Raw genomic sequence first — 25,436 nt, forward strand, 5'->3', positions numbered from 1 at the left:
AGAAAGCTCATGGAAGAGGGCGCTGTTGACCTGGGCATCGATGGATGAGTCATATTTGAATATAAAGAAACTCAAAAGAAGGACTTTTCAAGAGAAGGGAATCTTAAAATCAGGAAATGTTAGGTGTGAGATGGTGTTTTTTGGTCGCTCTAGAGGGGAAGGAAGCAATGAAATATGTGATTGGAAAGATAGTTTGGATCTTTTTAACACAGTTGGGGAACTTGTAGTTCTTCAGAAAGAGGTAGGGACTCAACGGCCATGATCAGCAGAGGTGTGACATGGGACTCTAGGGTCTGCCAGTGGAGGAGGGACAAAAGGCAGTCTAGGCAGAGGGACAGCAGGCACAGGGATGAGTAATGGGGGGATGTCTTGGGAATAGTGAGAACTTTGTTATGGCCGGAGTGTATGTGGAATGAGAGGGGCCGCAAGACAAGACAAGAAAGGAAGATTGCAGATAAATGCCAAAGGTAATCACATGCCAAGCTAAGGAGTTTGGTGTTTACCCTCTGCAGACACAGGAGCCAACAGAAGGTTTGTAAGTAAGGTAGCTCTGTGGGCAGGGTGGAGCCTAGGCTAGCAGGGATCAGCTGACTTTTTCTGTAAAGGGCCAGATCATAAATATTTTAGACTTTGTGGACCACGTATGGTCTCTGTTGCATATCTTTTTTTTTCCTTTTCTCTTAAATTCTTTCTTTCCTTTTCTCTTTCTTAAGTTCTTTCCCTCCTTCCTTTTTTTTTAACTTTTTTTTTTTTTTTTTTTAATGTCAAGACCATTCTTTGCTCCTCTGGCCATGCAAAACGGGGCCTCAGCTGTCTTTGGCCCACTGGCGATGAAAAGACAGAAGTAGCAGTTAAAAATCGAACACAGGTAATTGTGCCGAAGAGGGCCTGGTCTAAGGCAGTAGTGATAGAGATAGTGGTGAGGAGATGCATGGGGATGGATCTGAAATAGAATTAGTCTCAGCAGTTGTTTGACTCTGGGTAATTAGGAAGAAAAGGAAAAATCAGGTATGATTCTGAGGCTTCTCGCTTGAAAGACTAGGTAGTGGAGCTGGTGTTACTTCATACCAAGACTACGGGGGAGTTTTGAGAGAAGATGGATTCAGTTTTGCAGCTGCAGAGTTTGATGTATCTGTGGGTCATTCAGGGAAAGGGTGTCTGGGGACAGTCGGCTCAGTGGGTCTGAGGCCCAGTTCCCTCCCATCCAGGCCATGTGCCTCACAGGGAGTCTCTGAGGTAATAGATTTGAAATTATGGAGTGTCATGTAAGTCTACAGGACAGGAAAGAGCTGGTTCTTAGGAAGCTCAGACCAGCAGCAGGATTTGAGATGAGTTGGAGAGGCCAAGATTGGACCTGGGAAGGTCCGATGTAGGAAGCTTCCATGTAGGAAGCTCTCGTGATATCTAGGGAAGAGGAAGTAGTGTCTCAGATTGAGTGGTGGCAGTAGAACAGAAAGAAGGCGGCAGGTGGGAAGGAGGTATGGGGCAGAATCTCGAGGACTTGGCAGTGCGTGCATGGGGGAAGAAAGAGGCTTTCTGTGAGTATAGTCCTCAAATTGCAGTGTCGTGGGTTGACGCCACCTCTAGTCTGTTCTTTTTCTAGTTCTTATCTTAGAAACCTAACAAAGTGACTGAAGCTTACAGAGCCTATAATCTGACTCCTTTCATAGCTTTCAATTTTTATAAATATCCCCTTTTAGAGTACAGTAGAGGATGGCCGTGTACCACCTGCAAAACCCTTTGTGTAATCTTCATTACAGAAAAGGGAAGTGTCTAAAGAGCAGTAGAACACTCTGTAAAAGAATTTTTAAAAGAGATTTAAGATTTTGGAACTAGGTTACATCTTAACCAAGGGCTTTAAAATTGTCTGTAAGCCTAAGGTATGCTCACGATCAAGGTAAACTTGCATGTTACAGCCTCCCTGTAATGTGTCGCACTGGATCTCAGCAGTCGCTCGTGGCCTTATTTTAGCTCATCTTCCTGGGAAGTGTGAGTGCCATTGAGATATGGTAACTCTGTACATGTGTCTTCCCAGTGCATTTAGCTGCTGTGTTAAAACACATATATAACCACCTCTGTCCACAGTGCACTCACTCTAACACTCAAGATGCTTGGCAGTTAGACTAGAAAGGGCACAGCACCTTTTTTTTTGTCTGTTTGGCAATTAACCATTCACTGGCTTTTTTTGTTGTAACATGCACTTCCTTTCTCTTGTTTTCATTCAAGCTGTGTACGCCATGGAAATTAATGTGGAGAAAGACAAACAAACAGGAGAGACCAAGATTCTCTCTACATCCACCATTGGCCCAGAGGGGGTCCATCAGAGAGGAGTCAAAGTCTTTGATGATGGTACCAAAGTAGTGTATGAGGTGCACTCAGGAGGCACCGTAGTAGAAAACGGAGTGCACAAATTAAGCTCAAAGGATGTAGAAGAGCTTATTCAGAAGGCTGGACAATCAAGCTTAAGAGGAGGGTACGTGTCAGAAAGGACTGTGGTTGCAGATGGGAGCCTCAGCCACCCTAAGGAACATATGCTCTGCAAAGAAGCCAAGTTAGAAATGGTCCATAAGTCTAGGAAAGATCATACTTCTGGGAACCCAGGGCAGCAGGCTCCAGCCCCCAGCACTGAAGGGCCGGAGGCAAACTTGGATCAGCCCGTCACCATGATTTTCATGGGCTACCAAAATATCGAGGATGAAGAAGAGACGAAGAAGGTGCTAGGCTATGATGAAACCATCAAGGCTGAGTTGGTCCTCATTGATGAAGACGATGAGAAGTCATTGAGGGAGAAGACGGTGACAGATGTGTCCACTATTGATGGGAACGCAGCTGAGCTGGTGTCCGGGAGACCCGTCTCAGACACCACAGAGCCCTCATCCCCTGAAGGGAAGGAAGAAAGCCTGGCCACGGAGCCAGCCCCAGGTACCCAAAAGAAAAAGCGCTGTCAATGCTGTGTTGTCATGTGACCACTTCTTTCTTCCCTTTTCTTCTGGGCAGCCTTTGTGCTCTCCACCACTTACGTAGACCTCCCTGTACCACTAACTGCGATACTGTGAACTGGAAGCAAACACCTGCCTTGCCTTGCAGTTGGATTGCTTTGATCCCTCTTATTTTTTTCCCTTTCGTTTTTTTTTCTCCAGTTTCCTCAGCTCAGAGACAACGTGCATGTGTGTGCTTCACTCTTTCCAAGAACTTGCTTTTCCTCTAAACCTTTCCTTGTGTCTTCAAGAGGGAATCGGTTCCTTACTGCTCGATTGGAATGGACTCTTCCTAGCAGCCAGTGATCTAGTAGCCTTAATTCACTTGACTGGAATTGAATCCATGGGCATCGGGGGTTTCATTTTGTCGTGTGTTCCTATCATGTAGTCACACATCACCACGTCACTGATTTCTCACTTGCCTCCCTCGCTGTGGATCCTTGCTTTTATATCTCATGTGGCAAAATGCTATGGGCTCTAGCCAGTTGCTAGTGTAGCCAAAAGTAGACCTTACTTAGTCTGTCCAGTCTAGGGTGATGCTTTCTGCTGCCTTATATAAGCTTCCAGGTTACAGTATTGTGCATCTCTGGCTTTCTGTTAAAACAAATGAAACTGATGTAAAAGAAAAGAACCCAGTGCTTGTCATAACTGAATTGTAGGGACTGATTCCATAACCTGCCCATCAGCAGCTGTCTCTCTTTCTATGACTTAACTGATGGACCCTTTATATAAGAAGCACCATTTTTAACTTTCTAAGGACATGAAACAAGCATTGTTTTGAGCATCAGCTGTGATCTCCAAAGTTAGGCGAACCCATGAGCCTTGCTTCTATTCTCTAAAAAAAAAAAAAGAGTGTAAATTTTTATATTGTTTTCTTTTTCACGGATTTTTCTGATCATGTTCATCTGTTTTCAACGAAGGGGTCATTTTGAGGAGTTTCTCTATAGTGACCATATTTCTAAAACAGTCCTTCTGACCTACAGTGGTTGCTGTGATGCTTCCGCTCCATTGTGGACGGTGCTGTTCCTGAATTAACTCTTCATCTCACCTGCCCCATTGATTCCAGAGCCTTCCATCTGGACTCTTTTCTTTGTGTCCCCATGAGAAAGAGAATATTTCGCGTATCATCACCATGTAGGTTTACCCACCCCACAGAATTAAACTTTAAAATGTAAAAAATGTTTAAAAGATGAAGAAAGACCTATCTTCTCACCTTAAGTATTTTAATTCGTTCCACAAGTACTGATTAAGTGAGTGGCACATAGCTGAGCTTCTTCAAGCATTGTTTCTTCAACTTCTGAAGATTCCAGAACATCAAAGGATGGTTTTTATCTAGAACACAATGAACAATTCTTAGCATTGCCCCAAAGCAAAGAGCCACAGGTATAATAAAACCAAAGGGAAGCAATATAGTAAAATAATAATAGAGTAATGAAATAAAGCTGTAACATTTGAATTGATTTTTTTTATTTTTTGCGGTACACGGGCCTCTCACTGTTGTGGCCTCTCCCGTTGCGGAGCACAGGCTCCGGACGCACAGGCTCAGCGGCCATGGCTCACGGGCCCAGCCGCTCCGCGGCATGTGGGATCTTCCCTACGGGGGCACGAACCCGTGTCTGTTACATCAGCAGGCGGACTCTCAACCACTGCGCCACCAGGGAAGCCCTGAATTGATTTTAAAACAGAGATATCTTTTAAGTTTTTTGCCCAAATGTTCATAGCATTATTGCAGATAATTCACAAAATTATCTACGTTCCATAGAACCTAGTTTCAAAAAACATATGGTAAGATGTACTACATCAAGTTTAACTTCTGTGGAAAGTAGATGAGGGAAAAGTAAGGCAACCTTTAAGAGAATTTTATTACAGAACCAACTCAATTTGTCCTAAATAGCTATCTTAGTGCTAAATCTATTATTATTTTTAATTTTTTAGCTTGAACTTATATTTATTCCAATTAAAAGGGGGAAAAACAATATTTTTTAATTTTCAAAGTTAATCTTTCCCAAATAATTACATTTTTAACGAGCACAAAGTAAGTCGTTTTATCACCAATATATAAACCAAAAAAAGTTAAAGAAGGAAAAAAATAACAAGCTAAGTTCTACTTTCTAAGATGATTCCATCCATGGCTTGGTTTTGAACAGCTGAGGGAATTATCTCTAAATCTCAGGTTCAGCAAAGAAGCTTTTTTTGAATAAAACTGTTCTATTATCTAGAAATAATATCTGGTTTTGCTGCCTATAAACTTTCAGCTTCATGCTCCTCAGCAAATGGTCATTTTAGCATCATTTAAAGGTTAAAAAAAAAAGAAGAAGAAGACATTCCAGAGAAACCTATTTACAGCGAAACAGAAAGCAGCTTCAATGTTTTGGACAATCTCTGATTTTAATAATTTATTTAGAAAGAAACAATCTAAAAGTTTCCCATAGCTTATCCTATTTTTACTCATTTGGGGATGAAAAGACTATTCAGTTTGTTTTTAAAAGCACAGTTAGTGAGTGGAATGATAGAATTTAGCCTTGGGCGTACTTTTGATAAACAGAAGCAGAGTCTTTCAGGACAGATCATTCCCTGACTTACACTTCCATCAGTGAGTTAGTTTCTCATGAATAAAATGGTCTTTACCTCTCACTACAAAACCACACGTGAGATTTAAAAGACCAATGATAATATGCGCTCTCATTTATCAATAATTAGTATAGGGATTAGCAAATTTTGTGAGAGTTCTCTCTCTACTTTTACTGGTAAAGCTTATCATTTAAATGGTTTTTCAAGTAAGATGTGTTACGTTTATTAAAATGATGTGTGGCCACAGTAAACGAAGGTGTGTTTGAATATGGCGTATGTGTTTGTATAGCTTGCCTCATTTTCCTATTGCAGTGGGAGGTTCAGCTTCAGCCAGTGCTTTTATGGGATGAGACCTATAATCCCATCTGCAGAGAAAAGGAACTACCCTTCATAGTGAAAATATAAACAGAGTTGTGATTGTGAAGATTCTCCCTTCCCTGCTGGTACTGGCATTGTCTCTGTAAACACTTTATTCTGTATGGTATCACGCCCTTCAGAAATACAGGGTATTGACTTACGTCACCAGACTAATTAGAGAATCAGTAATAAAGCTGCAAAACCATGATCATTTTTGAGCTCATGGTTAGTTGGACTTTCTTTTCAAATCACATACTCAGAACCCTTTAAATGGAAAGAGGAGAAAGAGGGAAAAGAGGGTCACTGCATTTGCTTAAAACAGGTTCTCAATGGCATGGAGTTAAAGATCCTTTAAGAGTTGAAATGATAAACCTTAGATATCCTGAAAAATCTTGATGACTTGTATACCCTTGACTTTTTTTTTTCTCTTCAATGTGCAGTAGGACAAAATTAAGGGGTGTTCTTTTTTTACCTTGTGCCTCGTTTACCCACAATTATATTATGTTCCTTATATAAGCAAAATCATTTGCCTCTAAAAGTGATTTGACAGTGTCCAGCGACATCACTCAATATTGGCAGTAGAGAGGACGAGGGGCTAGGGAATTCTTTTCTGGGTAAACCCCAAACATGGTTTCCTAAAATTATTCAAAGGCTTTCAGAAAACTCAAATGCTAGAGTTCATTTGCTTTGACTCTTTCTGAAATGTTAATGACGCGTTATCTGCTTCAGGTTCCCACCTAGTCCATTTTACTTTCTGGTGATAAATGTTTTTCCTACATGCAAGGAGGCTTTTTATTTTGGTTAGGGGCAAGTTTTTATAAAAGGGGGAAACCATCTCTATATAATTTCCTAGAGTTACGATATCGTCTCTGGAGCAAAATGTTGAGGCCAAGTCTGAAAACAGCTTATTTCTTTTCACTTCCTGCAGAATATCATTTCAAGGGACCACAGAACGTCCTTGACAAACACCATTTATTTAATGCCAGTGAACCAGTGGGTAGCAAAAGAGGTGGCGGGAATATGGCGATAGAGGCAAAAACTGAACCACTAAACAAGTTCTTCCTTTTTAAGAAACTAACCCTGTCAATGTAAAACACAGATGAACATAGACAGAATATGCACGGAGGATTTCTTTTGTTCTTACTTAAAATCTAGAAGCTCAGCCATCTCTGTTTGTCACCAGACCCACTTGTGGAGTTTAACCCACCAAAGGGCCCATTCCTTGTGGGAATATTCTCATCTCCTGCAATGTTATTTTGTTTACAACAAAAACCATTCCAAGGCGAGAGCAGTTTTATGTTGTACTTTCGCGACATGTACCTTCATTATTGAAACCATGAGTTCTCAGCATAGTTAAAAGTTTCAGAAACTGTGTAAATATGCAGTCTTTTAGAAGCTCCTCAGTTGATAATCAAGGTATATGTCGCTCCACCGATTAGGATAGAGCCAGAAGGTATCTTTTGTCCTATTGGATAGTACAACCCAGCAGGTACACGGAGTGATGGTATATATCGCAAAACATCTCCAAGTAATGCACAAGATGGCATCTGGGATTCCTGCTGCCAGTTCGCCTTCATTGTGTAGACCTCTTCTGGTCTAATCAGGAAAACTACCCCGCATTTTCTAGGGAAAAAGAAAAATCCATCTCGTATGAGGAGCACGATGCTGTTATGTGTCTCTATTTTCATAGCTTCAGCAAACCACATGATAAAAATCTCCATTTTAAAACCAAAATACTTATTATTTGAATGTAGAAAAGGCTAGAATAAAGATTACATCCTGAACGTTTCAAAGAGCAGTCTCCCTGGGGATCCTTAGACCAACCTCATCCCCTACCCCTTAATTTTTATATGACTTAAATAGGCCTCTGTGTCCCCTCTCCTCTCCAGTCTAAAATAAAAAGGTCGGAACTGTAGCACAGAAAAACTTGCTTTCAATGTGAAAATATATATCTTTGGGGAACCACAAACTTTCTGCATCAAAGATCTGGACAGCCTTAACTTTTGTAAAAATTTTTCAGTGCTCTCTTTTACTAAGCAGGGAAACAAAATGTTTCCTGAAATTAATGACTTTTTAATATTTTGTGACTATTTTCTAAGTTTCTACAGGTTCACCTTCTCCCCATATTGCCTCTTACTAGTCACCTGGGGCTATTTTTTTGCAAGTCATTGCATTTTTATTAAAAGAAAAGTACATCTTATGAACCACAAAATTCCCTCTAGACTTCAGGCAGTCCTTCTGGAGTAAAAGAACAGAAAATACAGACAGAAAAGAATGACAGGGTGGCTTTTTCTTTCCCCCCCTATGGTTAACGTACTGTATGGTATATATGTTTACAGAATGTATCTGCCTTGTGATGTTAACAAAACGAATGACAAAAAAAAAAAAAAAGAGTTCTGATGTGCCATTTGAAAGTTTGCCTTAGCATCGCTGTTTATGTTCTTTTCTATCCTTTCAGAATCACAGTTTGTATTCCAAAGCTGTATGAACACAACATTCTCTTCCCCACCCCTACCCAGCCCTCTTCAGAGCTGTGAATTTCATCCCAGGAGCCTGAGGCAGAACCTTGCAGGTCTGGCCCAGGTGGAATAAAGTAGGCAGAGCTTGGGCATTGCCTCTGCATGTTTACCAACCAAATACTTCCTTGTATTCCCTTCTGAGCCTGCACTGTCCCACTCTGACATTCCTGGGGTGGGCTTCATGCAATGTGTGACCTCCTGCAGTCCTTCCCACTGTAAGGGAGGTGAACTTGTGGACCCCCCTACCTGGGTCTGGGAGCATATTTTTAAGCACAATTGGCATAGCTTGAAAAAGCGAGAGAGATGGACTCAAATGGTGTGATGGAGCCTTACCTGAGGGGTGTGCCCATTCATTCTAGTGTAAGACGAGTGGCATGATATACATGGGAGTAGGGAGTGATTATAGAAATGGAATAGTTTACATTTATGTATTTTTTTAAGGAAAAATATTTTTGTAATGAAATTTAGATGCATTATGAAGCTTGAGTTTGAGAGCACCCTTGATTGATTATTTCTCCATTCCATTAAGGTAACTTTCTGGCGAGTTCTATAGCACTAGCCCAGACCTTGGGGGGGCATGAACAAAGGTCCCATGACCTGCCCTGGCACCAGCACTGCATGAAATCCAGTGTTTCCCAATAGTCCTAGGTTGTACGATCCAGCTTTCTATACCTGTCATTAGACAACCTGTTATATGGCTTGATAGCTCTCTGAGCCACACCTTTAATAATACAGAACGATCTTTTGGAAGGAGATAGCTGTTTTAAAGGAGCTGTTTTAAATGAAAGCTAAGCCCAGCAGTTATCTAAGTTCAACTCTTTCACATATTCAAGGAGTAATTGCTACATTTGAAGTTAAGGGACCACTCACTATGGTACATTTGAGTAACACATGCAAAATGGTGAGTCAGAAGCATCTGACCATCTACATAATGTACACGATATGCATAAACAATATAAAAGCTACCAGGAGTTCTTGACCTTGTAAATATCAGTGAGGCTGCATCCTATTTTCAGAGTTAAGTAGAGACTGGAAAGCATTATCCTTATCCATCCATAAAGGAGATACTGAATTTTTAAGAGTTCTTGGATTTTTTTCCTCAATTTTCTGCCAAATCCTCGAGTTCCCATCACAGTCACACTCAGGTTCGTGAAGATCTTCACCCACACCTGTTCATCTGTCTGGCTGACACCAGAGGTCAGAGGTCAAGCCTAAGAATCTGCTCCCTCTTCCTGTTAGACTCTCCTTCCAAGCAGCATCTTTTCCTAGGATGGGATCTTTTTCTACTACCCTAAAAGACCAAGAGCCTTTTTCCAACAAGGCAAGGTCTTAAACACACTCTCCATTTCAAGAAAAATAACCTCTCTGGTTCCCAGGCCAATCATTTTAGTTTTTTCATCATCAGAATCCCTCCAACAGGCCCAATTCAGGCCCAACTGTCAACCGTAGTGTCATGGCAACAGCTCCAGAAATGAAAGAACTATGCAATTGCCTGAGGATGGTAGGGAGAGGCCGTGTGCCCTAGCCCCTTGTTACTACGGGAACCTCGCGTTTCAAGATGAGGTGGTCAGGCAGACATCCAGTCACTTGGTTTTGCCACAAGTCTTTATGTACAAAGAGACCACCGGGCAATGCCTGATCTCAACTGGTCTGTGTGTGGCTCCAACTCCAATTCTGTCATATCCCATTCTGGCAAGTGAAAAGAGTCCTGTCCTTTGTGGGGTTCTGGAACATTCTTTCCTCCTCTCAAACTCCTGACTTCAAAGAGTCAACATCATACAGGGGTTCCAGAAAATGTTGTGTCTGATGCAGCTTTCAGTGAATGTAGGTTGTTGATTGGAATGTTTGGCTTTAGCAGCTCACTCGGGGTGAGTGACATCACTGTAAATATATCCATTTGGTGGTTGATTGCGGGTGGGTTGGGAGCCTGTTGTGCTTACTCTGAATTAGACTTGCTGGGCTATAGCTGCTGTACTTTGTAACCTGAAGTGTACTTTGACTGTTCTGTCTCCTTCAGATGAAAAACAAAACAAAAACCGACTTCAGAAATAACACTGCCAGCGACAGCCGATGCTGTACTTGTGGCTTCTCTCTGTTCCTCTGTACAGTATTAATAGACAATAAACTGCCTTTTCACTGCATCTACCTCTGTGTGTCTGTGCCCCGGTTCTTTCCCCTTCTCACCTGCCATGAGTGGACTTCAGGCCAGACCTCGTGGGGAGCACCTCCGACTGCTCACTAAAACTCAACGCTAATCCAGCGCTTTTCAAACCTGAGCCTGCTTCAGCATCACCTGGGGGCACCCGCTAAGAATGTGGAAGCTCGACCACACCTCTGGAACTCAAATTCAGATTCCTGAGTGGGGCCCAGTAGCCTGCACGTTTACTGATATCTCCAGGTGATTCTGATACGAATGCCACCTAACCCAGCCAAAGGTTTGGGTGCCCCTCGGTGGGAATCCCTGTGGCCTGCCTGTTCCAGCTGGTTTCCACATTAACTAATCCTTTCTCTAACCCCCTCTTGCACATCTGTCTCCACACCTGTCATCCCTTTTCTTGTTCCTTATAAGCCCTCAGCAGTGGCATTGACTTTGATCCCACGGGTCAAACTTGGTCTGCCCCTTAGTTTAAGTAATAAGAGTGCGTCCAGTGCGATCTTCTAAACAGGAGCCTCTCAAGACACATGGGGACTTTGTTTCTCTTTTCTAATGCTGTATCCTCTTTCTCTAAAATAGAGTCAGCAAACTTTTCCTCTCAATGGCCGGAGAGTAAATATTTTTGGCTTTGTGGGTCACATGATTTCTGTCACAGCTACTCAGTTCTGCCAGAAAGCAGCCATACACAACATGTAAATGCATGAGTGCGGCTGGGTTCCATAAACTTTAGTTACTGAAACAGAGTGGGGGCCAGAGTTGGCCCTCGGGCTTGTCGTTTGCTGACCCTTGTCCTCAAACAGAGCCTGGCACATAGTAGGTACTCAATGAAACGTAAAAAAGTTATTGCGAGGCTTCCCAGGTGGCACAGTGGTTGAGAGTCCACCTGCCGATGCAGGGGACACGGGTTCGTGCCCCGGTCCGGGAAGATCCCACAGGCTGCGGAGCGGCTGGGCCCGTGAGCCATGGCCGCTGAGCCTGTGCTCCGCAACGGGAGAGGCCACAACAGTGAGAGGCCCGCGTACCGCAAAAAAAAAAAAAAAAAAAGTTATTGCAAGAGAGAATGAACAAAGGGCAGGTATGATGACACCTGCAGAACTGTCACAGTTGTTTTCTTTGAGGACATGAAATAAATCAGTTGGGGAGTTCTCATCTGTTTGGGTTCTGTAGTAGATTTTTTTTTTTTCTGGTGTCTTTATGCATGGAAGATAACTCAAGACTGAAACTTGAATGGTGCCTCAGACTGCCACGCTGAAATTAACAATAGTTTCAACCAATAGAAAGCTGTGGGAGTGCAAGGACCTCTTGTCCTTGTCAAAAGTGCTGGACACTTGAAAGCTGGGTTGTCCGTGGGCATCTATGCACTTCATCCTAGTGTTTGTGGAACTACGTCTTATCTGATCCATCCTACACAGTGAGTGGCAGGGCTTTCTTGACATTATTCTTTTTGTTAATTGAAATACTCTTTAGTGTGTGGACATGCAGACTGGAACCATGGTAGACCATTATACACCCCACAACTCTAGGGCATACCCGCAGTGACACTCCGAATAGTGTGTGAAAAGCTGTGTGCTGACATCCATCCCCAGTGTTGTTGTGAGTTAAGGGAAATTATATTTACACAAAGCATTCTGTAAGCTGGAAGTAGATAACAAATGTTAGTTTACTTGTGATGAAAAAGTGTTTGTTCCTCTACTAAAGGTCTTACCTTTCCCAAATGTAATCATAATAAGCTGTTCAGATGTGTTTCAGAACCAGTGTCAAAGGGAAGCTGCTTTCTCCTGCATTGGGTTTGTGACTGCTTTTGTATTATGTTGAACCATATGAAATCGCCATTTAGTAAATCAGTAATGTTAAATATTGACAGTTCCCTGTAGTTCAATCTAATGATTCTATTCCAGGGGTAATTTCCCATCATGGAGGGCAAAAGATTAGCAGATAAACCCTAATTATAACAAGAGGAATTTAGATGAGAAAGTAACTTTGGAAGGGAACATAGTTCCATACTTAAAACTAGGCACTTCCCCTGGACAGGTAGGATTTCCTTTCATATTACATCAACCCTATGAGGTAGACATTGCTAATATTCTCCTTCATACATGAAGAAACTGAGTTAGGGAGACAGTAAGTACCTTGCTCAATATAGCAGAGCTAAAAATTGGGATGGGGCTTGGGGAACAAGTTTCAAGCTCAGCTCTCTTTACTTTCTTCCACACCGAAGCTCTTCTTATGAAAGTGGTATGGGGATGCAGCTGAGACTGGATACAGAAAGATTTGGATAACAGAGCCATCTGTGCCCAAAAAAGACAAAATGGTACCAGTTCTTATCTTGTACCTTTATCTACCCAAGCAACCGCTCTGTAATAACACTGCCCTCTGGAGGATGGGAGGTGTCTCTGCAGCACTTCCTTCCCAAAGGGGAAGCAGCGGGCTAATCACCCACATCTGTTCTCTTATCTGTTCGTTGGAGTCCTGTTGTTCTGCCTGACAGGTTTTCCTTCCCCATTCGTATAGGAGTGGCGTGTCCATCCCGGAATAAGCACAGGAGGTTTTGTTGTTGTTGTTACTATTGTTATCGTTATTATTTTGCCCTGTCATAAGAGCTAAGAGGAACAGTGTTCTATGGCACTGTGCCAGTGCCTCTTGATCTAGGCTCTGTCACCCTTCTGCAACCACCAGTAGAACACACTGTGTCTCCAACAACCCAGCTCCTCTCCTGCTTTTCTCAAACAGTGTCAAATCCTCCACTATATGGGCATCACACAAAAGCCAAAATTTGCCATTTAGAAGTTAGGGCTATAGGAACTCAAAGAGATCATCTAATGCGGAAGTCACAAAATGGTTATCCACCGGCTGCATCTGGCCTGTGGTTATGTTGGTTTTGCCTGCATCATGTTTTAAAATCATTTTTAATTCACTGCCATTTAAAAGACGGATTTCCAGCTTCTCTTGACATTTCAGAGGCTTTGTCAACAATGGGCCTGTTTTCCTGGCTGACAGGTGCCTAGAGCTGATGGTGGCTGCCCCCCTTTGGGGGAATCATACTCTCTTACTCACTGCCTTCACCCCCACTTCCTATTACCTTACTCTTGGCCAGCTCCCTTTGTTTATATTACCTGCCTCGCACCTGTTGGCATTTGTGGGTTACCCCTAATCTACCATAATCTACTCATTATATGGCTGGGTCCAAGATGAGACTTACCCATAGCGAGATAGTGGCAGAGCCGGAACCAGAAATGAAGTCTCCTGAACTCCTTTGGAATAATAAGGCTTTGCACTGGGTTTGGACTTAAATCTGATGGAAGCATTTAAAAATTCTGAACAGCCCATAAGCAGAAAGTCAATATCAGAATTTGATACTTGAGCTTTTTAGCAGAAAGACTCACATGACTTTATAATGATAGATTATCCTAAGGCTGGTGAGCTCATTTACAGCTCAAGAGAAATAAATTCATTTCCTACAACAACTTAGAGTATTTAGATTCAGCTACTCTCTATTTCTTAGGTTAAATGAACCATGTCATGTTTTAAGAACTTTGTGGCATCATGTTTCATGGTTGAAAGTTGCATTCCTGGAAAAATAAACAAAAACTTTTGTAGTCAACTGTTGACTAGTTCTGGTGCTTCATATCCCTTCTTAGGAAAAATAACAAGAGGCAAAGGCCGTATGTATTTAAATGTGATTTTCTTTTCCCTCCTAATCCTTAGTCTCTTATCGTGCTCCTGAGGTCATGTGGTCACAGAATAGTAATATTCTCTAACGTTCGCTTCCTTATCTTGCTAAGAACAATAATCAGCAGGAAGTTTGACATTTCAAAGAACCGATGAAATAGGGATCTTTCCTCCCATGGCTTGTCATCAAAAATCACTGTGATCTAGTATTTTCTTTCCTTTTTAAAAAATTTTAACTAAAGGCTAGAAAAATTTAAGATGATAATTATATTTCCCAACTTTCTTTTTTTCTATTTCCAAGTCACTGAGTATAGAAAATACGAGCAGCAGACCTACCCTTTTAAGGCCAGGGTTCTTAGGTCAACCTGAGGACAACCTGGAGGTGACGTAAATCCTACAGTCAGTGTGAATCGTCCATCAGAATCTGTAGCCTCATCTGAGTCTACATATTCTGTCTCTTAAAGAACTTATTTCAAATCAGAGTGCAAGGACCGATTCACTCATTTCTTTTTTCTCCGGGAGACTGACTAAATCCTCACTCTACTCAGAGGCTTGATGTGAGATTCTGTCTCATACTTTAACTCAGTTTTACATAAACTTAGACTTTTGGTATCGCCTTAATTATTTTTGTCCTGTGTGTGTACCACCTGTGGACCCTCATTTACTCTTTTAACCACTTCTTTGACCTAAAAGGTAACTTTACTGCCCTACCTTAAACAGGCAGCACATGCCATAGAAGTAACTGTTGAAATAAATGTAAATCAGCATTATTAATTTTCAACTGCATACAGTTGCCTAGTAATACATACAGTTACTGAGACCAACTCTTTCATTGTTAAAGGTAGGAATAGCCAGGTTAGAGACATATCAAAAATTTACCCCCATCTCTTTGATATAATCAGATGGCATGAAAGAAAATCAAAACAGTAATAATTTTCTGACTGTGTGGTTCTGTGTTATTTAATGCCATGTTCATCTACCCCAAAAATTTTGGAAGCACTGCCTTACTTCATTGCATTCCCTTAACAAATCCCAGCTCCTCATTTTGAAGTTAGGATGAGAAATGCAAAGTTGCTCAAAGCAACAGGAAGTAAGAGCAGAAACACAGTGCTAGGATTCAAACCCAGGTCAGGGTGACTTCAGATTTCTTCTGTTATACAAGGTACCCAACAAGCCATTCCTTTTATAAGGAATGAATTGAATACATCAGCAGCAAACTTAGAACTCTCCAGTAAAGATCTCCATCATTTAAGCAAACAAAAGTAACATCTGTTCCCGCTAGAGCTGTCTTTGGCATAAGCAGTTTTTCACTGATGGGGATCAGATCTAACTGGGCTCCGTCTGCTCTACTTGAGCAAAGTTATACAATCAGATGTGAGTTTCCAAATAGAGCGGGAAAGTGACGCAGTAGACAAGCGACGCAGTAGACAAGCGACGCAGTAGACAAGCGACGCAGTAGACAAGTGACGCAGTAGACAAGCGACGCAGTAGACAAGTGACGCAGTAGACAAGCACAGGGGCCCAATGGCTGCCCCGACTGTAAGGCACTCCAGCCCTCAGCTTCAGCACCTCTTCTGAGCTCCAGTAAGCTGACCCCTGCTCAGCAGAGCTCTTGGTTAGCTCTTGTAGAGTCGGGAATTTAGTCAATGCAGGCTGTAAAACTGGCTCAGCACTAAAGAATAAGCAGAACTTAATGGGAAAAGAACCACTCAGGGAATCTCAACTTTTCTTTTCCCTTCCTTTCCCATCCCTTCCCTACCCTTCCCTTCCCTTTTCCCTTCTTTCTTCTCTTTTCTCTTCTTTACTGAACGAGCCTGTTTTGGACACAAGGTGCACTCCCACCTGTAGGATGCGTTGATCTTCTCAAAAAGTTCATTAATTCTCCCAGGAAGCACCATGCTCTCTGGTTCTCATTTCTTACTTGCTGCACATTAGAATCTGGAACATCTTCTTAAAAATATAATTATCCTAGGGCTCCACCCCAGGGATCCTGATCTGATTGGTGTGGGTGAGGCCTGGAGCAGTTATTAAACGGCTCCCAGTGATTCTCATGAGCAGTTGGGGCTGGAAACCGCAGCACAGAAGGACCCAGAGCAGGCAGGAGGGGTCCAGGCCGGAATCCTTGTCTCAACTCTGCAAACCAAGAAAAAAATGTAGGCTTTGGTGTCCGAATCGAAGTCTAGTCCCAAGTCCTTGGTCAGCTTGGTAATCTTTGGCAACTTATTTCAATTCAACAAGCCTCGGTTTCCTCTTCTGTAAAATGAGAATAATACCTACCTTGTAGGGCTTCTATTAGGAATGTTTTAAAGACTTTTCTTTCTGCTTTTCCTTTCTCCTTTCTCTCCCGTTACAAAAGAAAAGTATTTGAGGACGTTTGTAGGAGAAAATGCAGCCAAAAGAAGTAGAGAAGTAAATCAAGAGAAAAATGAGATGAAACTAGAGGACTCCATCTCGCATAGATTTCTGAATGTTTATTTCTCTTTCTCCCATTTGTTTGAGCAATTCAGCTTGTTGTAAAATGTACAACACAATACTCCATTATCAACCAAACCACTGAATTCTAAGTTCTTGGATCTGTTTTGAAAACAACAAAAACATGAGATGATAGAATTGGCGTTCAGAGTGTGAGGGGACCCAGGCCTGGGCTCTGTCCCAGGTATGTCATTCATGTGTGACTTGAAGTCCTTTTTCCTCTTCTGGCCCCAACTTTCTCATCTATAAAATGAGTAATTTTACTAGATGACCATTAAGATGATTCTGAGCGACATACTACATGGATGTCAATATCAAAGGTATTTCTCTATAGTTAAAAAAGAAAAGAAATACATCAAGCTGAGGAGTGTTTTTCCTAAAAGATCCTGAAATCCCTGGCCTTTAAAAGCCAACACATAAGCAATCCACCGCGGCCCTGGCCTGGCCCTGAGGAGTCCCTGGGCAAATCCCCCATCACTGCCTTTGCTCTGGGGTCTTTCCAAGCCCGATGGAAAACCAGTGGCCATCTTCCTGTGTATGATATTCAGTGGGCGAACAAGTGACTCACCAAGACTTAAAAATCAGAATTTGGATTCCCTTTAAAAAATATAAACAGACCGGCCTTATTAGGGGCTAATGCCTGACATCTGTGTGCCCCACTTTCTCCTGACCCAGAGAATCCTGGAGGGTTGGTAAATACGCACCTAGAGTCTCCTGGGAGGTGAGTGTAGCAGACACACACCACCGCCCATCTATTCTAGATGGTTTGTCCAAAGGAACCTTGAGGAATGGAGCAACAGAAAGACGGTGCTTCTCTTCCCTAAGTCCTTCTCTTCTGCCCCAAAGCTGAGTGTCCAATGTAACAGGATTTGAAATCAATAAACCAGTTCTGCTCCTTGATAGCGCTGTGTCTTTGGGCCAGGCACTTAGCGTTTGTGCTCTGCAGAATGCCACGGACAGTTAACTAAGCATGGGCGTATTGACATTGATGCAAAGAACGTCAGAAGCAGTTCATAAAAAGCTAGTCGTGGACGTCCCAGCTGAATGGGGTTAGTTGTCTGAGGCTTGACTGAGGGTAGTTTGGTTTCAGGTCTTTTCACGTCTCAGGAGAAAATTCCTCTCTCTGAACGTTGGAAGAAGTGAGAATTCTCAGATGATTTTCTGAAGCCAGGGCTTGGGTGATGAAATCCTTCATTGCAAGTGTAGAAGCATTCATCATCACCAAGACCAGCCCCCTCCCGACTTAATAAAACAGAGAATTGCTTTTGTATTCTTTCCTTCCAGAATCAAGATCAAACCCTTCTCTCTGAAATTCAAAGTTTGCTAAAATGGAACATCTCCTCCTCCATCTCCCTTCTTCACCATACTTCAGGTCCCCCTGATTCCTGACATAAATGTGCATTTTTAATTAAGGAGCCCACGCCCACCCTCCCCTGGCCACATTCACCCAGCTTTACTCATGCTGTTTTGGACACACCTAGCATAGGCCCTTTCCTCCCCACATTTTGGCACGTCTTAGTCATCAACTCAGCCCAGCTGAGTGCCTTTGTCTCTCTCTGCCCCCTGCACCTGCCTCTGACCCATTGTTATCAGCCTTCCTCTGTCCTCTGAACTCCTACTGTCCTTATGTGTGGCTGAGCCTTTACTTGGGACTTCTGCATTCATATAGCGAAAGACCCACTTTCTCGTTCCAGAAATGGATCAGCAGCAGCATCTTTTCTCTCTCAATTCGTTGATTTCATCCTGAGACACAGACTTACAGACTATGTGTTGAAAACACAATCAAGATTTAATGCCAGCTCTTGGCTCCTGAGACTCAGTGGGAAGGATGGGGCAGGAGTCCTTGTTTAAAAAATGGGGGAGGGGCTTCCCTGGTGGCGCAGTGGTTGAGAGTCCGCCTGCCGATGCGGGGGACACGGGTTGGTGCCCCGGTCCGGGGAGATCCCACATGCCGCGGAGCGGTTGGGCCCGTGAGCCATGGCCGCTCAGCCTGCGCGTCCGGAGCCTGTGCTCCGAAACGGGAGAGGCCACAACAGTGAGAGGGCCGCGTACCGCCAAAAAAAAAAAAAAAAAGGGGGGGGGGGAGTCGGGGTTACGTTTTAGTTTCTCCCCCCTTGTCAGAAAAAAAGGGGCTTGGTATTGTGCTGACAGCCATGGGTCTTCTCTTGTCAGGCAAGAGGAGAGACTGAACTTCTATCAGCAGATTCCAGGCAAGTTTAACAGCAGAGCACAGACAAAATAGTTGTCCTGTGCCTCACAGGACAAGGGTATTTAGGTGGGTGGAGGCTTAGTACTTTTTAGCAGTGACTAGGCAAACAGACAGCAGACAGCCAGATCACCCTGAGGGTGTCCAGCTGTGTAAGGATTAGGCTGCTCATCATCAAAAAATCTAGAAACAATAAATGCTGGAGAGGGTGTGGACAAAAGGGAACCCTCCTGCACTGTTGGTGGGAATGTGAATTGGTACAGCCACTATGGAGAACAGTATGGAGGTTCCTTAAAAAACTACAAATAGAACTACCATACGGCCCAGCAATCCCACTACTGGGCATATACCCTGAGAAAACCATAATTCAAAAAGAGTCATGTACCAGAATGTTCATTGCAGCACTATTTACAATAGCCAGGACATGGAAGCAACCTAAATGTCGATCGACAGATGAATGGATAAAGAAGATGTGGCACATATATACAATGGAATATTACTCAGCCATAAAAAGAAATGAAATTGAATTATTTGTAGTGAGGTGGATGGACCTAGAGTCTGTCATACAGAGTGAAGTAAGTCAGAAAGAGAAAAACAAATACCGTATGCTAACACATATATATGGAATCTAAGAAAAAAAAAAGAAAAGGTCATGAAGAACCTAGGGGTAAGACGGGAATAAAGACACAGACCTACTAGAGCATGGACTTGAGGATATGGGGAGGGGGAAGGGTAAGCTGTGACAAAGTGAGAGAGTGGCATGGACATATATACACTACCAAACGTAAAATAGATAGCTAGTGGGAAGCAGCCACATAGCACAGGGAGATCAGCTAGGTGGTGTGTGACCACCTAGAGGGATGGGATAGGGAGGGTGGGAGGGAGGGAGACGCAAGAGGGAAAAGATATGGGAACATATGTATATGTATAACTGATTCACTTTGTTATAAAGCAGAAACTAACACGCCATTGTAAAGAAATTATACTCCAATAAAGATGTTAAAAAAAAAAAAAAAAAAGGATTAGGCTGCTGAAGTACACCAGTTCTGGCTGATGGGAGATGGGACTAGAGTTTCCCAGCAGGGCCAGTGTCCTGTTGTTCAGGTTGCTCACTGCATAATCCTAGAGGGCTCCATTCACATGGAGTATGGTGTGAATGGTGCCCTTAGAGTTGTGCAGTGCACAACATGCCCACTGTCCATGCTCAGACATGGACATGCTTAGGTAGTATGGAGATTCCTTGAAACACATAGGTGAAAATCAACCAGAAACTTACATCACAAACAAAGCATTAAACCCATAGTAAACTTGCTGTAGTATGTCAAATTACAAGAGCCAATTTTAAGTCTAAGGACTATAGACTATCTCTTTAGAACCAGTAACCAAGACATACTCCCAGGAACCAGGCCTATTCTTCCTTGATTTTTCTCCAGTTACATATAGCACAGTATAAAATACATGGTATGGTTGAATGTTTCATGGTGTCATAGCTGAGATCATGGACCAGAATGAAAAGGGGAGGGCCAGTTGCTTTTCTTTCTAGGACAGAGAAGTGCTCCCCAGGTGTGAAACATTCACCAGTGGCCACTTAGAAAGGTTTCTCTGACCAGAGTGACAATGCATCCCACTTTGCACATGTTTTCCCAGCCTAATTCTTGGTAGTGTTCCAGTTTGGATGGTAAAGCATATGGCCGTGATACCTCCAGCATGTAGTCGGGCGTCTCTGCTTGGTCAGCCATCCCCACACCTGAGACTGGGCTTTCCTTGCGTTGATCCTTTGGTAGTGATGTAGACACAGTGTTGTAGACATGGCGCTCAGGGCACAGCAAGAGCCCTTTACCCAGATAGACTGATATGAAGGATCAGTCAGAGCGCTGTGGGACAGTCAGCCATCACATAAAATCATTTCCTTTTTCTCTTTGCCATTTATAATTTGTTCCATATTCTTATGGGCACTCAATGAAGAGGAGGAATTAAAGACAGAAAGCAGAACACTCTCAGACCCAGTACTTACCAGCCACTAGAGACTCAGCAGAGGGCGTTGGTCGCTGGCTTGTGCCATTTGCCTGCTGCTCACAGCTGTCGCTGGGGGAGATTCACCGTTGGGTGTGTTCAGTAGTTATAATTACAACTGACAGCACACGAGAGGGAGGAGGGTGGCTTAAAGTCCTTTGCAGATGCACGTTCATCCACCAACAATCAAGAAACTCACACAAGGACTTCCCTGGTGGTGCGGTGGTTAAGAATCCGCCTGCCAATGCAGGGGACATGGGTTCGAGCCCTGGTCCGGGAAGATCCCACATGCAGCGGAGCAACTAAGCCCGTGCGCCACAACTACTGAGCCTGTGCTCCAGAGCCTGTGAGCTACAACTACTGAAGCCCGCACGCCTAGAGCCTGTGCTCCACAACAAAAAGAGTAGCCCCCACTCTCAGCAACTAGAGAAAAAACCCACGCACAGCAACAAAGACCCAGTGCAGCCAAAAATTAAATTAATTAATTAAAAAAAAAAAAACTCACACAAGATGGTATAGGTGCTACCCAAGGCCTGAACCCATGCTGAACAGCAGCTCCAAGTTCTGATTCTCAAGTCCACCTGCCACTTCCTTGTGCCTCTGTTTCTTTATACACAAAATGGTGATGAACGTTAAATCTCTTGTAGAGTGTTTTCGACGCTGCCTGGTAATCACGGGCAGAATTAAAGTATTAGCTGTTAGTATGAGTAGTAACCACAGCTTTGAGAGGCAGAGAACAAGCCCTAAGAATGGTATGAAACAGGGTCAGGAACTATGACCCTTGGGGCAAATCCAGCCCTCTGCCCCTTTCTGTACATAAAGTTTTATTGGAACACAGCTGTGCCCACATGTTTACATATTGTCTAGGGAAGGAAGCCATATGGCCCATGAAGCCTAAAAAATTTTCTAGTACTTTACAAAAAGGTTTGCAGATGCTCAAATTTGCTTTCCTATTCTCCTAGCATTTACTGAGCACTGATAAAATGCCCTGAACTATACTAAATGTTTTAACACATGCTATCTTTTTCCTTTTTTTTTTTTTTTTTTTTGGCTGTGCTGTGTGGCTTGTGGGATCCTAGTCCCCCAACCAGGGGCTGAACCTGGGCCCCTTCAGTGAAAGCGCCGAGTCCTAACCACTGGACTGCCAGGAATTTACTACATACTATCTTATTTAGCTTTCACAAGAAGTAGCTCTTCAAGGTCGATAGAAATGTCCCCCCATTTTACACAGGAGGTTCAGAGCACTTGTGACTTGCATAAAATTGCAGAGCCAGGATTCACACTCTGGTGTCCTGGTCCAGAATTTCAGGAGTCATCAGGGCAGGCGTCTTGAAGGAGTTGGGTTTGCACTTGCCCTTGAAGGGTGAGTGTGGTTGTCAGTACCAAGTGTGAGAGCCAAGGAGGGTATTCGAGGCAGAAGGAACTCCTTGATCAAAAGGCCTGAGGTGGGAAGCAGGGGCTGTCTGCTCCTCTGATTTGGTAGAACACAGGAACCCAAAGGGTGGGAGGACAGGCAGTAGAAGAAGTGGCTTGAGGCCAGTGTGTGGAGGGACGGGGTGTTCCTCAAGGAAGAAGTTGCAACTGAGAGTTCAAGGGCAGGCCTGTGGCTGTATTGTGTTTGGCCTTTATTGTATTGACTCATACAAGGGTATTTGGTTTGGTTTGGTTTTAATTTGAATTTACAACCAAGAAATTCCACAATTTTATCTTCTCTTGAAAAAGCAGAAGGTCTAGCCAACACTGGACATTCCCAGGACGCAGGAATCAGCTGGAGTTGAGGTCAGCTGCCCCCTTTAGATGAGGCGTGATCAGTACCACCTTAGACCCAAGGAAGAGGAGCCCCTGTCCTGGGCCCTGGGCTTTAATATGGTCTTGGTCTGGTCACACCCTTTCCCATGGGGTGAGGCATCTCTGGAGCAAGGGGAATTGCCTGTACCCCTCCCCTGATCCAGGCCGTGCTTCAGGTGTCAGGACTCAGAATTCTCTGCCCAAATGGGCCAAGCTCACTTCCATGGACCTCATCAATATGGCTGAGGGGTGTACCAAGGGAAAGCAGATTGTGTTGGGGGTACGGTGTGTGTGGATGGAGCTTTGAAGTTCAGGCTGGGGTATCCAGCATTGGCTGCAAGGCCCCTGGAGTTGCAGGACAGAGGCGGGAGAGAGAAGAGAACAGATATGGGTAACAGGCCAGAGGACCTCGCTGGAAACCACCAAGTCTCAAGACTCCTAGGAATCCAAGAACACAATTTGAACTTGGCCTTCAGAGTCAGTATGAAGTGTATTTGCCAACTTAGGAGGAGAGAATGCAGTTTCTTTAATTTGAGCTTGATTTCCAACTTTTAAATATTGAGACATACTGTGTGTGGTCCTCCATTTGTACACTTGCTCCCAGGCTCAGAAATGTCTGGGGTGAGCCTGGCTGCAATCCCCACCAGTTCCTAATGTCTTACACTATGGTTGTGTCCCTCATTGACCTGACCTATCTGGTTGTTATGGCCCTTGCTCTGAATAATTCATGGGGAAAAACGTTGAAGATTTTTAATCAGAGCCACAGTTTTCCAAAGGGACAAATGTAGACAGAGAGTGAGGCTGGAAGGCCAGTTAGGGGTTCCTGCTAGGAGGAGGGTCCAGCTAGGAGGTTATAGGTCTAAACCAATGGAAATAAGAAAGGAAGGGACAGATACAAGAGTAATTTTTCCCCCCTGTGATCTTTAGGTTAGGGTGGCCAACTTATCCTCGTTTGCCTGGAACTTTCTTGGTTTTAGTTCTGAAACCTCGCATCCCAGGAAACCCCTCATTCCTGGTGACACTGAGAAGGTTAGTCCCCCTGTCTATCACCTAAACATCTGCCCCCCTCATACTGAGATCTCACTGCACCTGAGCTGGCTCAGATCCAGGGGTTGTGGGTCTGAGCACCACTGTGTTCTGGAAGCAAACTGTGTAGCTATTTCTACTCCTTAACCCTATACGCCAAACTCCTCCTAATTAGGCAGATAATTCTCGGGCCACAGAGGTCTCCCCAGGTGCTGCAGATTTAGTTCTTCAAGGCAAGAGTGTGTTCCGGCCTAATTAATGCGTCAAGAGGCTTAGAGTCCAGATTCATGTTGGAAGAGAAGCTACCAGCCCACCTTTGATGGACGTGGGATGTCATTTCTCTACCTGTTTCTGGCCACCGTCACTACCATCAGCATTAACAGAGATCACACATTGAACCTTGACTTATAGAATCCTTACTAAGTTAGATCCTCATCTGTTCTAGGAAAAGTGTTTGTTAGTGAAATCAGAATCCTCAGGAAAATCGTATTGAAATCAGAATCCTTGGGAAAATCATATTTAAGCCCCAGACACGTGGCCTTCAACAAGTGACTTAACTTCTCTGAACCCTCATTTACTTCATCTGTGAAGTGAAATGAACAATCCCTACCACAGATTTGTTTTGAGAATAAAACTGTAAATGCTTCTGCACAAAAGAATTGAAAGCAGAGACTTGAACAGATATTTGTGCACCAATGTTCAGAGCAGCATTATTCCCAATAGCCATCCCTAGACAAGGGTGGAAAGAACCCAAGTGTCCATCCACAGGTGAATGGATAAACAAAGTGTGATATAGTCATACAATGGAATATTATTCAGGCATAAAAAATGAAATTCTGACACATGCTACAACGTGGATGGACATAGAAAACATTATGCTAAGTTAAATAAACCAGTCAGAGAAGGACAAATACTGTATGATTCGACTTATATGAGGTACCTAGACTGGTCAAATTCACAGAGACAGAAAGTAGAATAGAGGTTACCAGGGGCTGTGGGGAAGACAGGAATAGGGTGCAGAGGGTTGCACCCCACTGTGGATGTTCTTAATGCCCCTGAACTGTATACTTAAAAGGGTTAAAATAATACATTTTATGTTGTGTCTGTTGTAGCCAAATAAAAAGTAAATGCCTCATGCAGTACCTGGTCACTGAAGATACTCCAAAAGAAGAGAGAGAGAGAGAAAGAGCTAGAAGGAAACATTAAGATGCTACTTAGTGTTGATTGACTTAAGGGGTGGGAGTTCATACTATAAAAGCAGTCAAGGAAGAATTTTCCCAGGAGGTGGGATTTGAAACGGGGTTTGTAGGACGAGGAGACCAGGCGAGGAGGGAGGCAAAGACAAAGCCAGGCAGGAGGAGACGGTTCAGCAAACCTGGAAGGTCGGTCTGTTGTGATGGAGGCCGGGTGATGCTGTTGCGTTCTGTTCTGTTTTCTGTTGGTGACTAGAGGTGGGACCGGGTTTCAAGGGCCTTGGAGTCCAAGTCAGCCTAGTTAGACACCAGGCAGAGCCAAGGCACTGAAGATGTTTGGGTAGGAAGGATGGCAGGAGCAGTATTTACAGAAAGATTAATCTGGGGCAAAGTATAAAATGGATGGGGTGGTGTTGCAGGAGTCCTACATAAAGTAGGATGGCATCCATGCAAAAAAGGAAGGGAGGAATTAGAGACACATTTCAAAGG

At 43.4% G+C, this 25,436-nt stretch overlaps 1 protein-coding gene across 13 annotated transcripts in view; it reads left to right on the forward strand.

The window, feature by feature from the left end:
• PALM2AKAP2 (PALM2 and AKAP2 fusion) overlaps positions 1-25,436 on the forward strand; it is a 619,204-nt gene that overhangs the window by 413,190 nt on the left and 180,578 nt on the right. For 2 of the 13 annotated variants that reach the window (XM_079926221.1, XM_079926222.1), the window contains one exon: positions 2,227-10,898. The exons of the other annotated variants lie outside the window; for them this stretch is intronic. In XM_079926221.1, the coding sequence (XP_079782347.1) occupies positions 2,227-2,966 (740 nt within the window). In that variant the 3' untranslated portion in view covers positions 2,967-10,898. Of the gene's footprint in view, positions 1-2,226; positions 10,899-25,436 lie in introns of those variants that run through there. 13 annotated transcript variants of the gene reach the window in all.

Source organism: Stenella coeruleoalba, assembly GCF_951394435.1.
Source record: "Stenella coeruleoalba genome assembly, chromosome: 7".
Taxonomy (NCBI): Eukaryota; Metazoa; Chordata; class Mammalia; order Artiodactyla; family Delphinidae; genus Stenella; species Stenella coeruleoalba.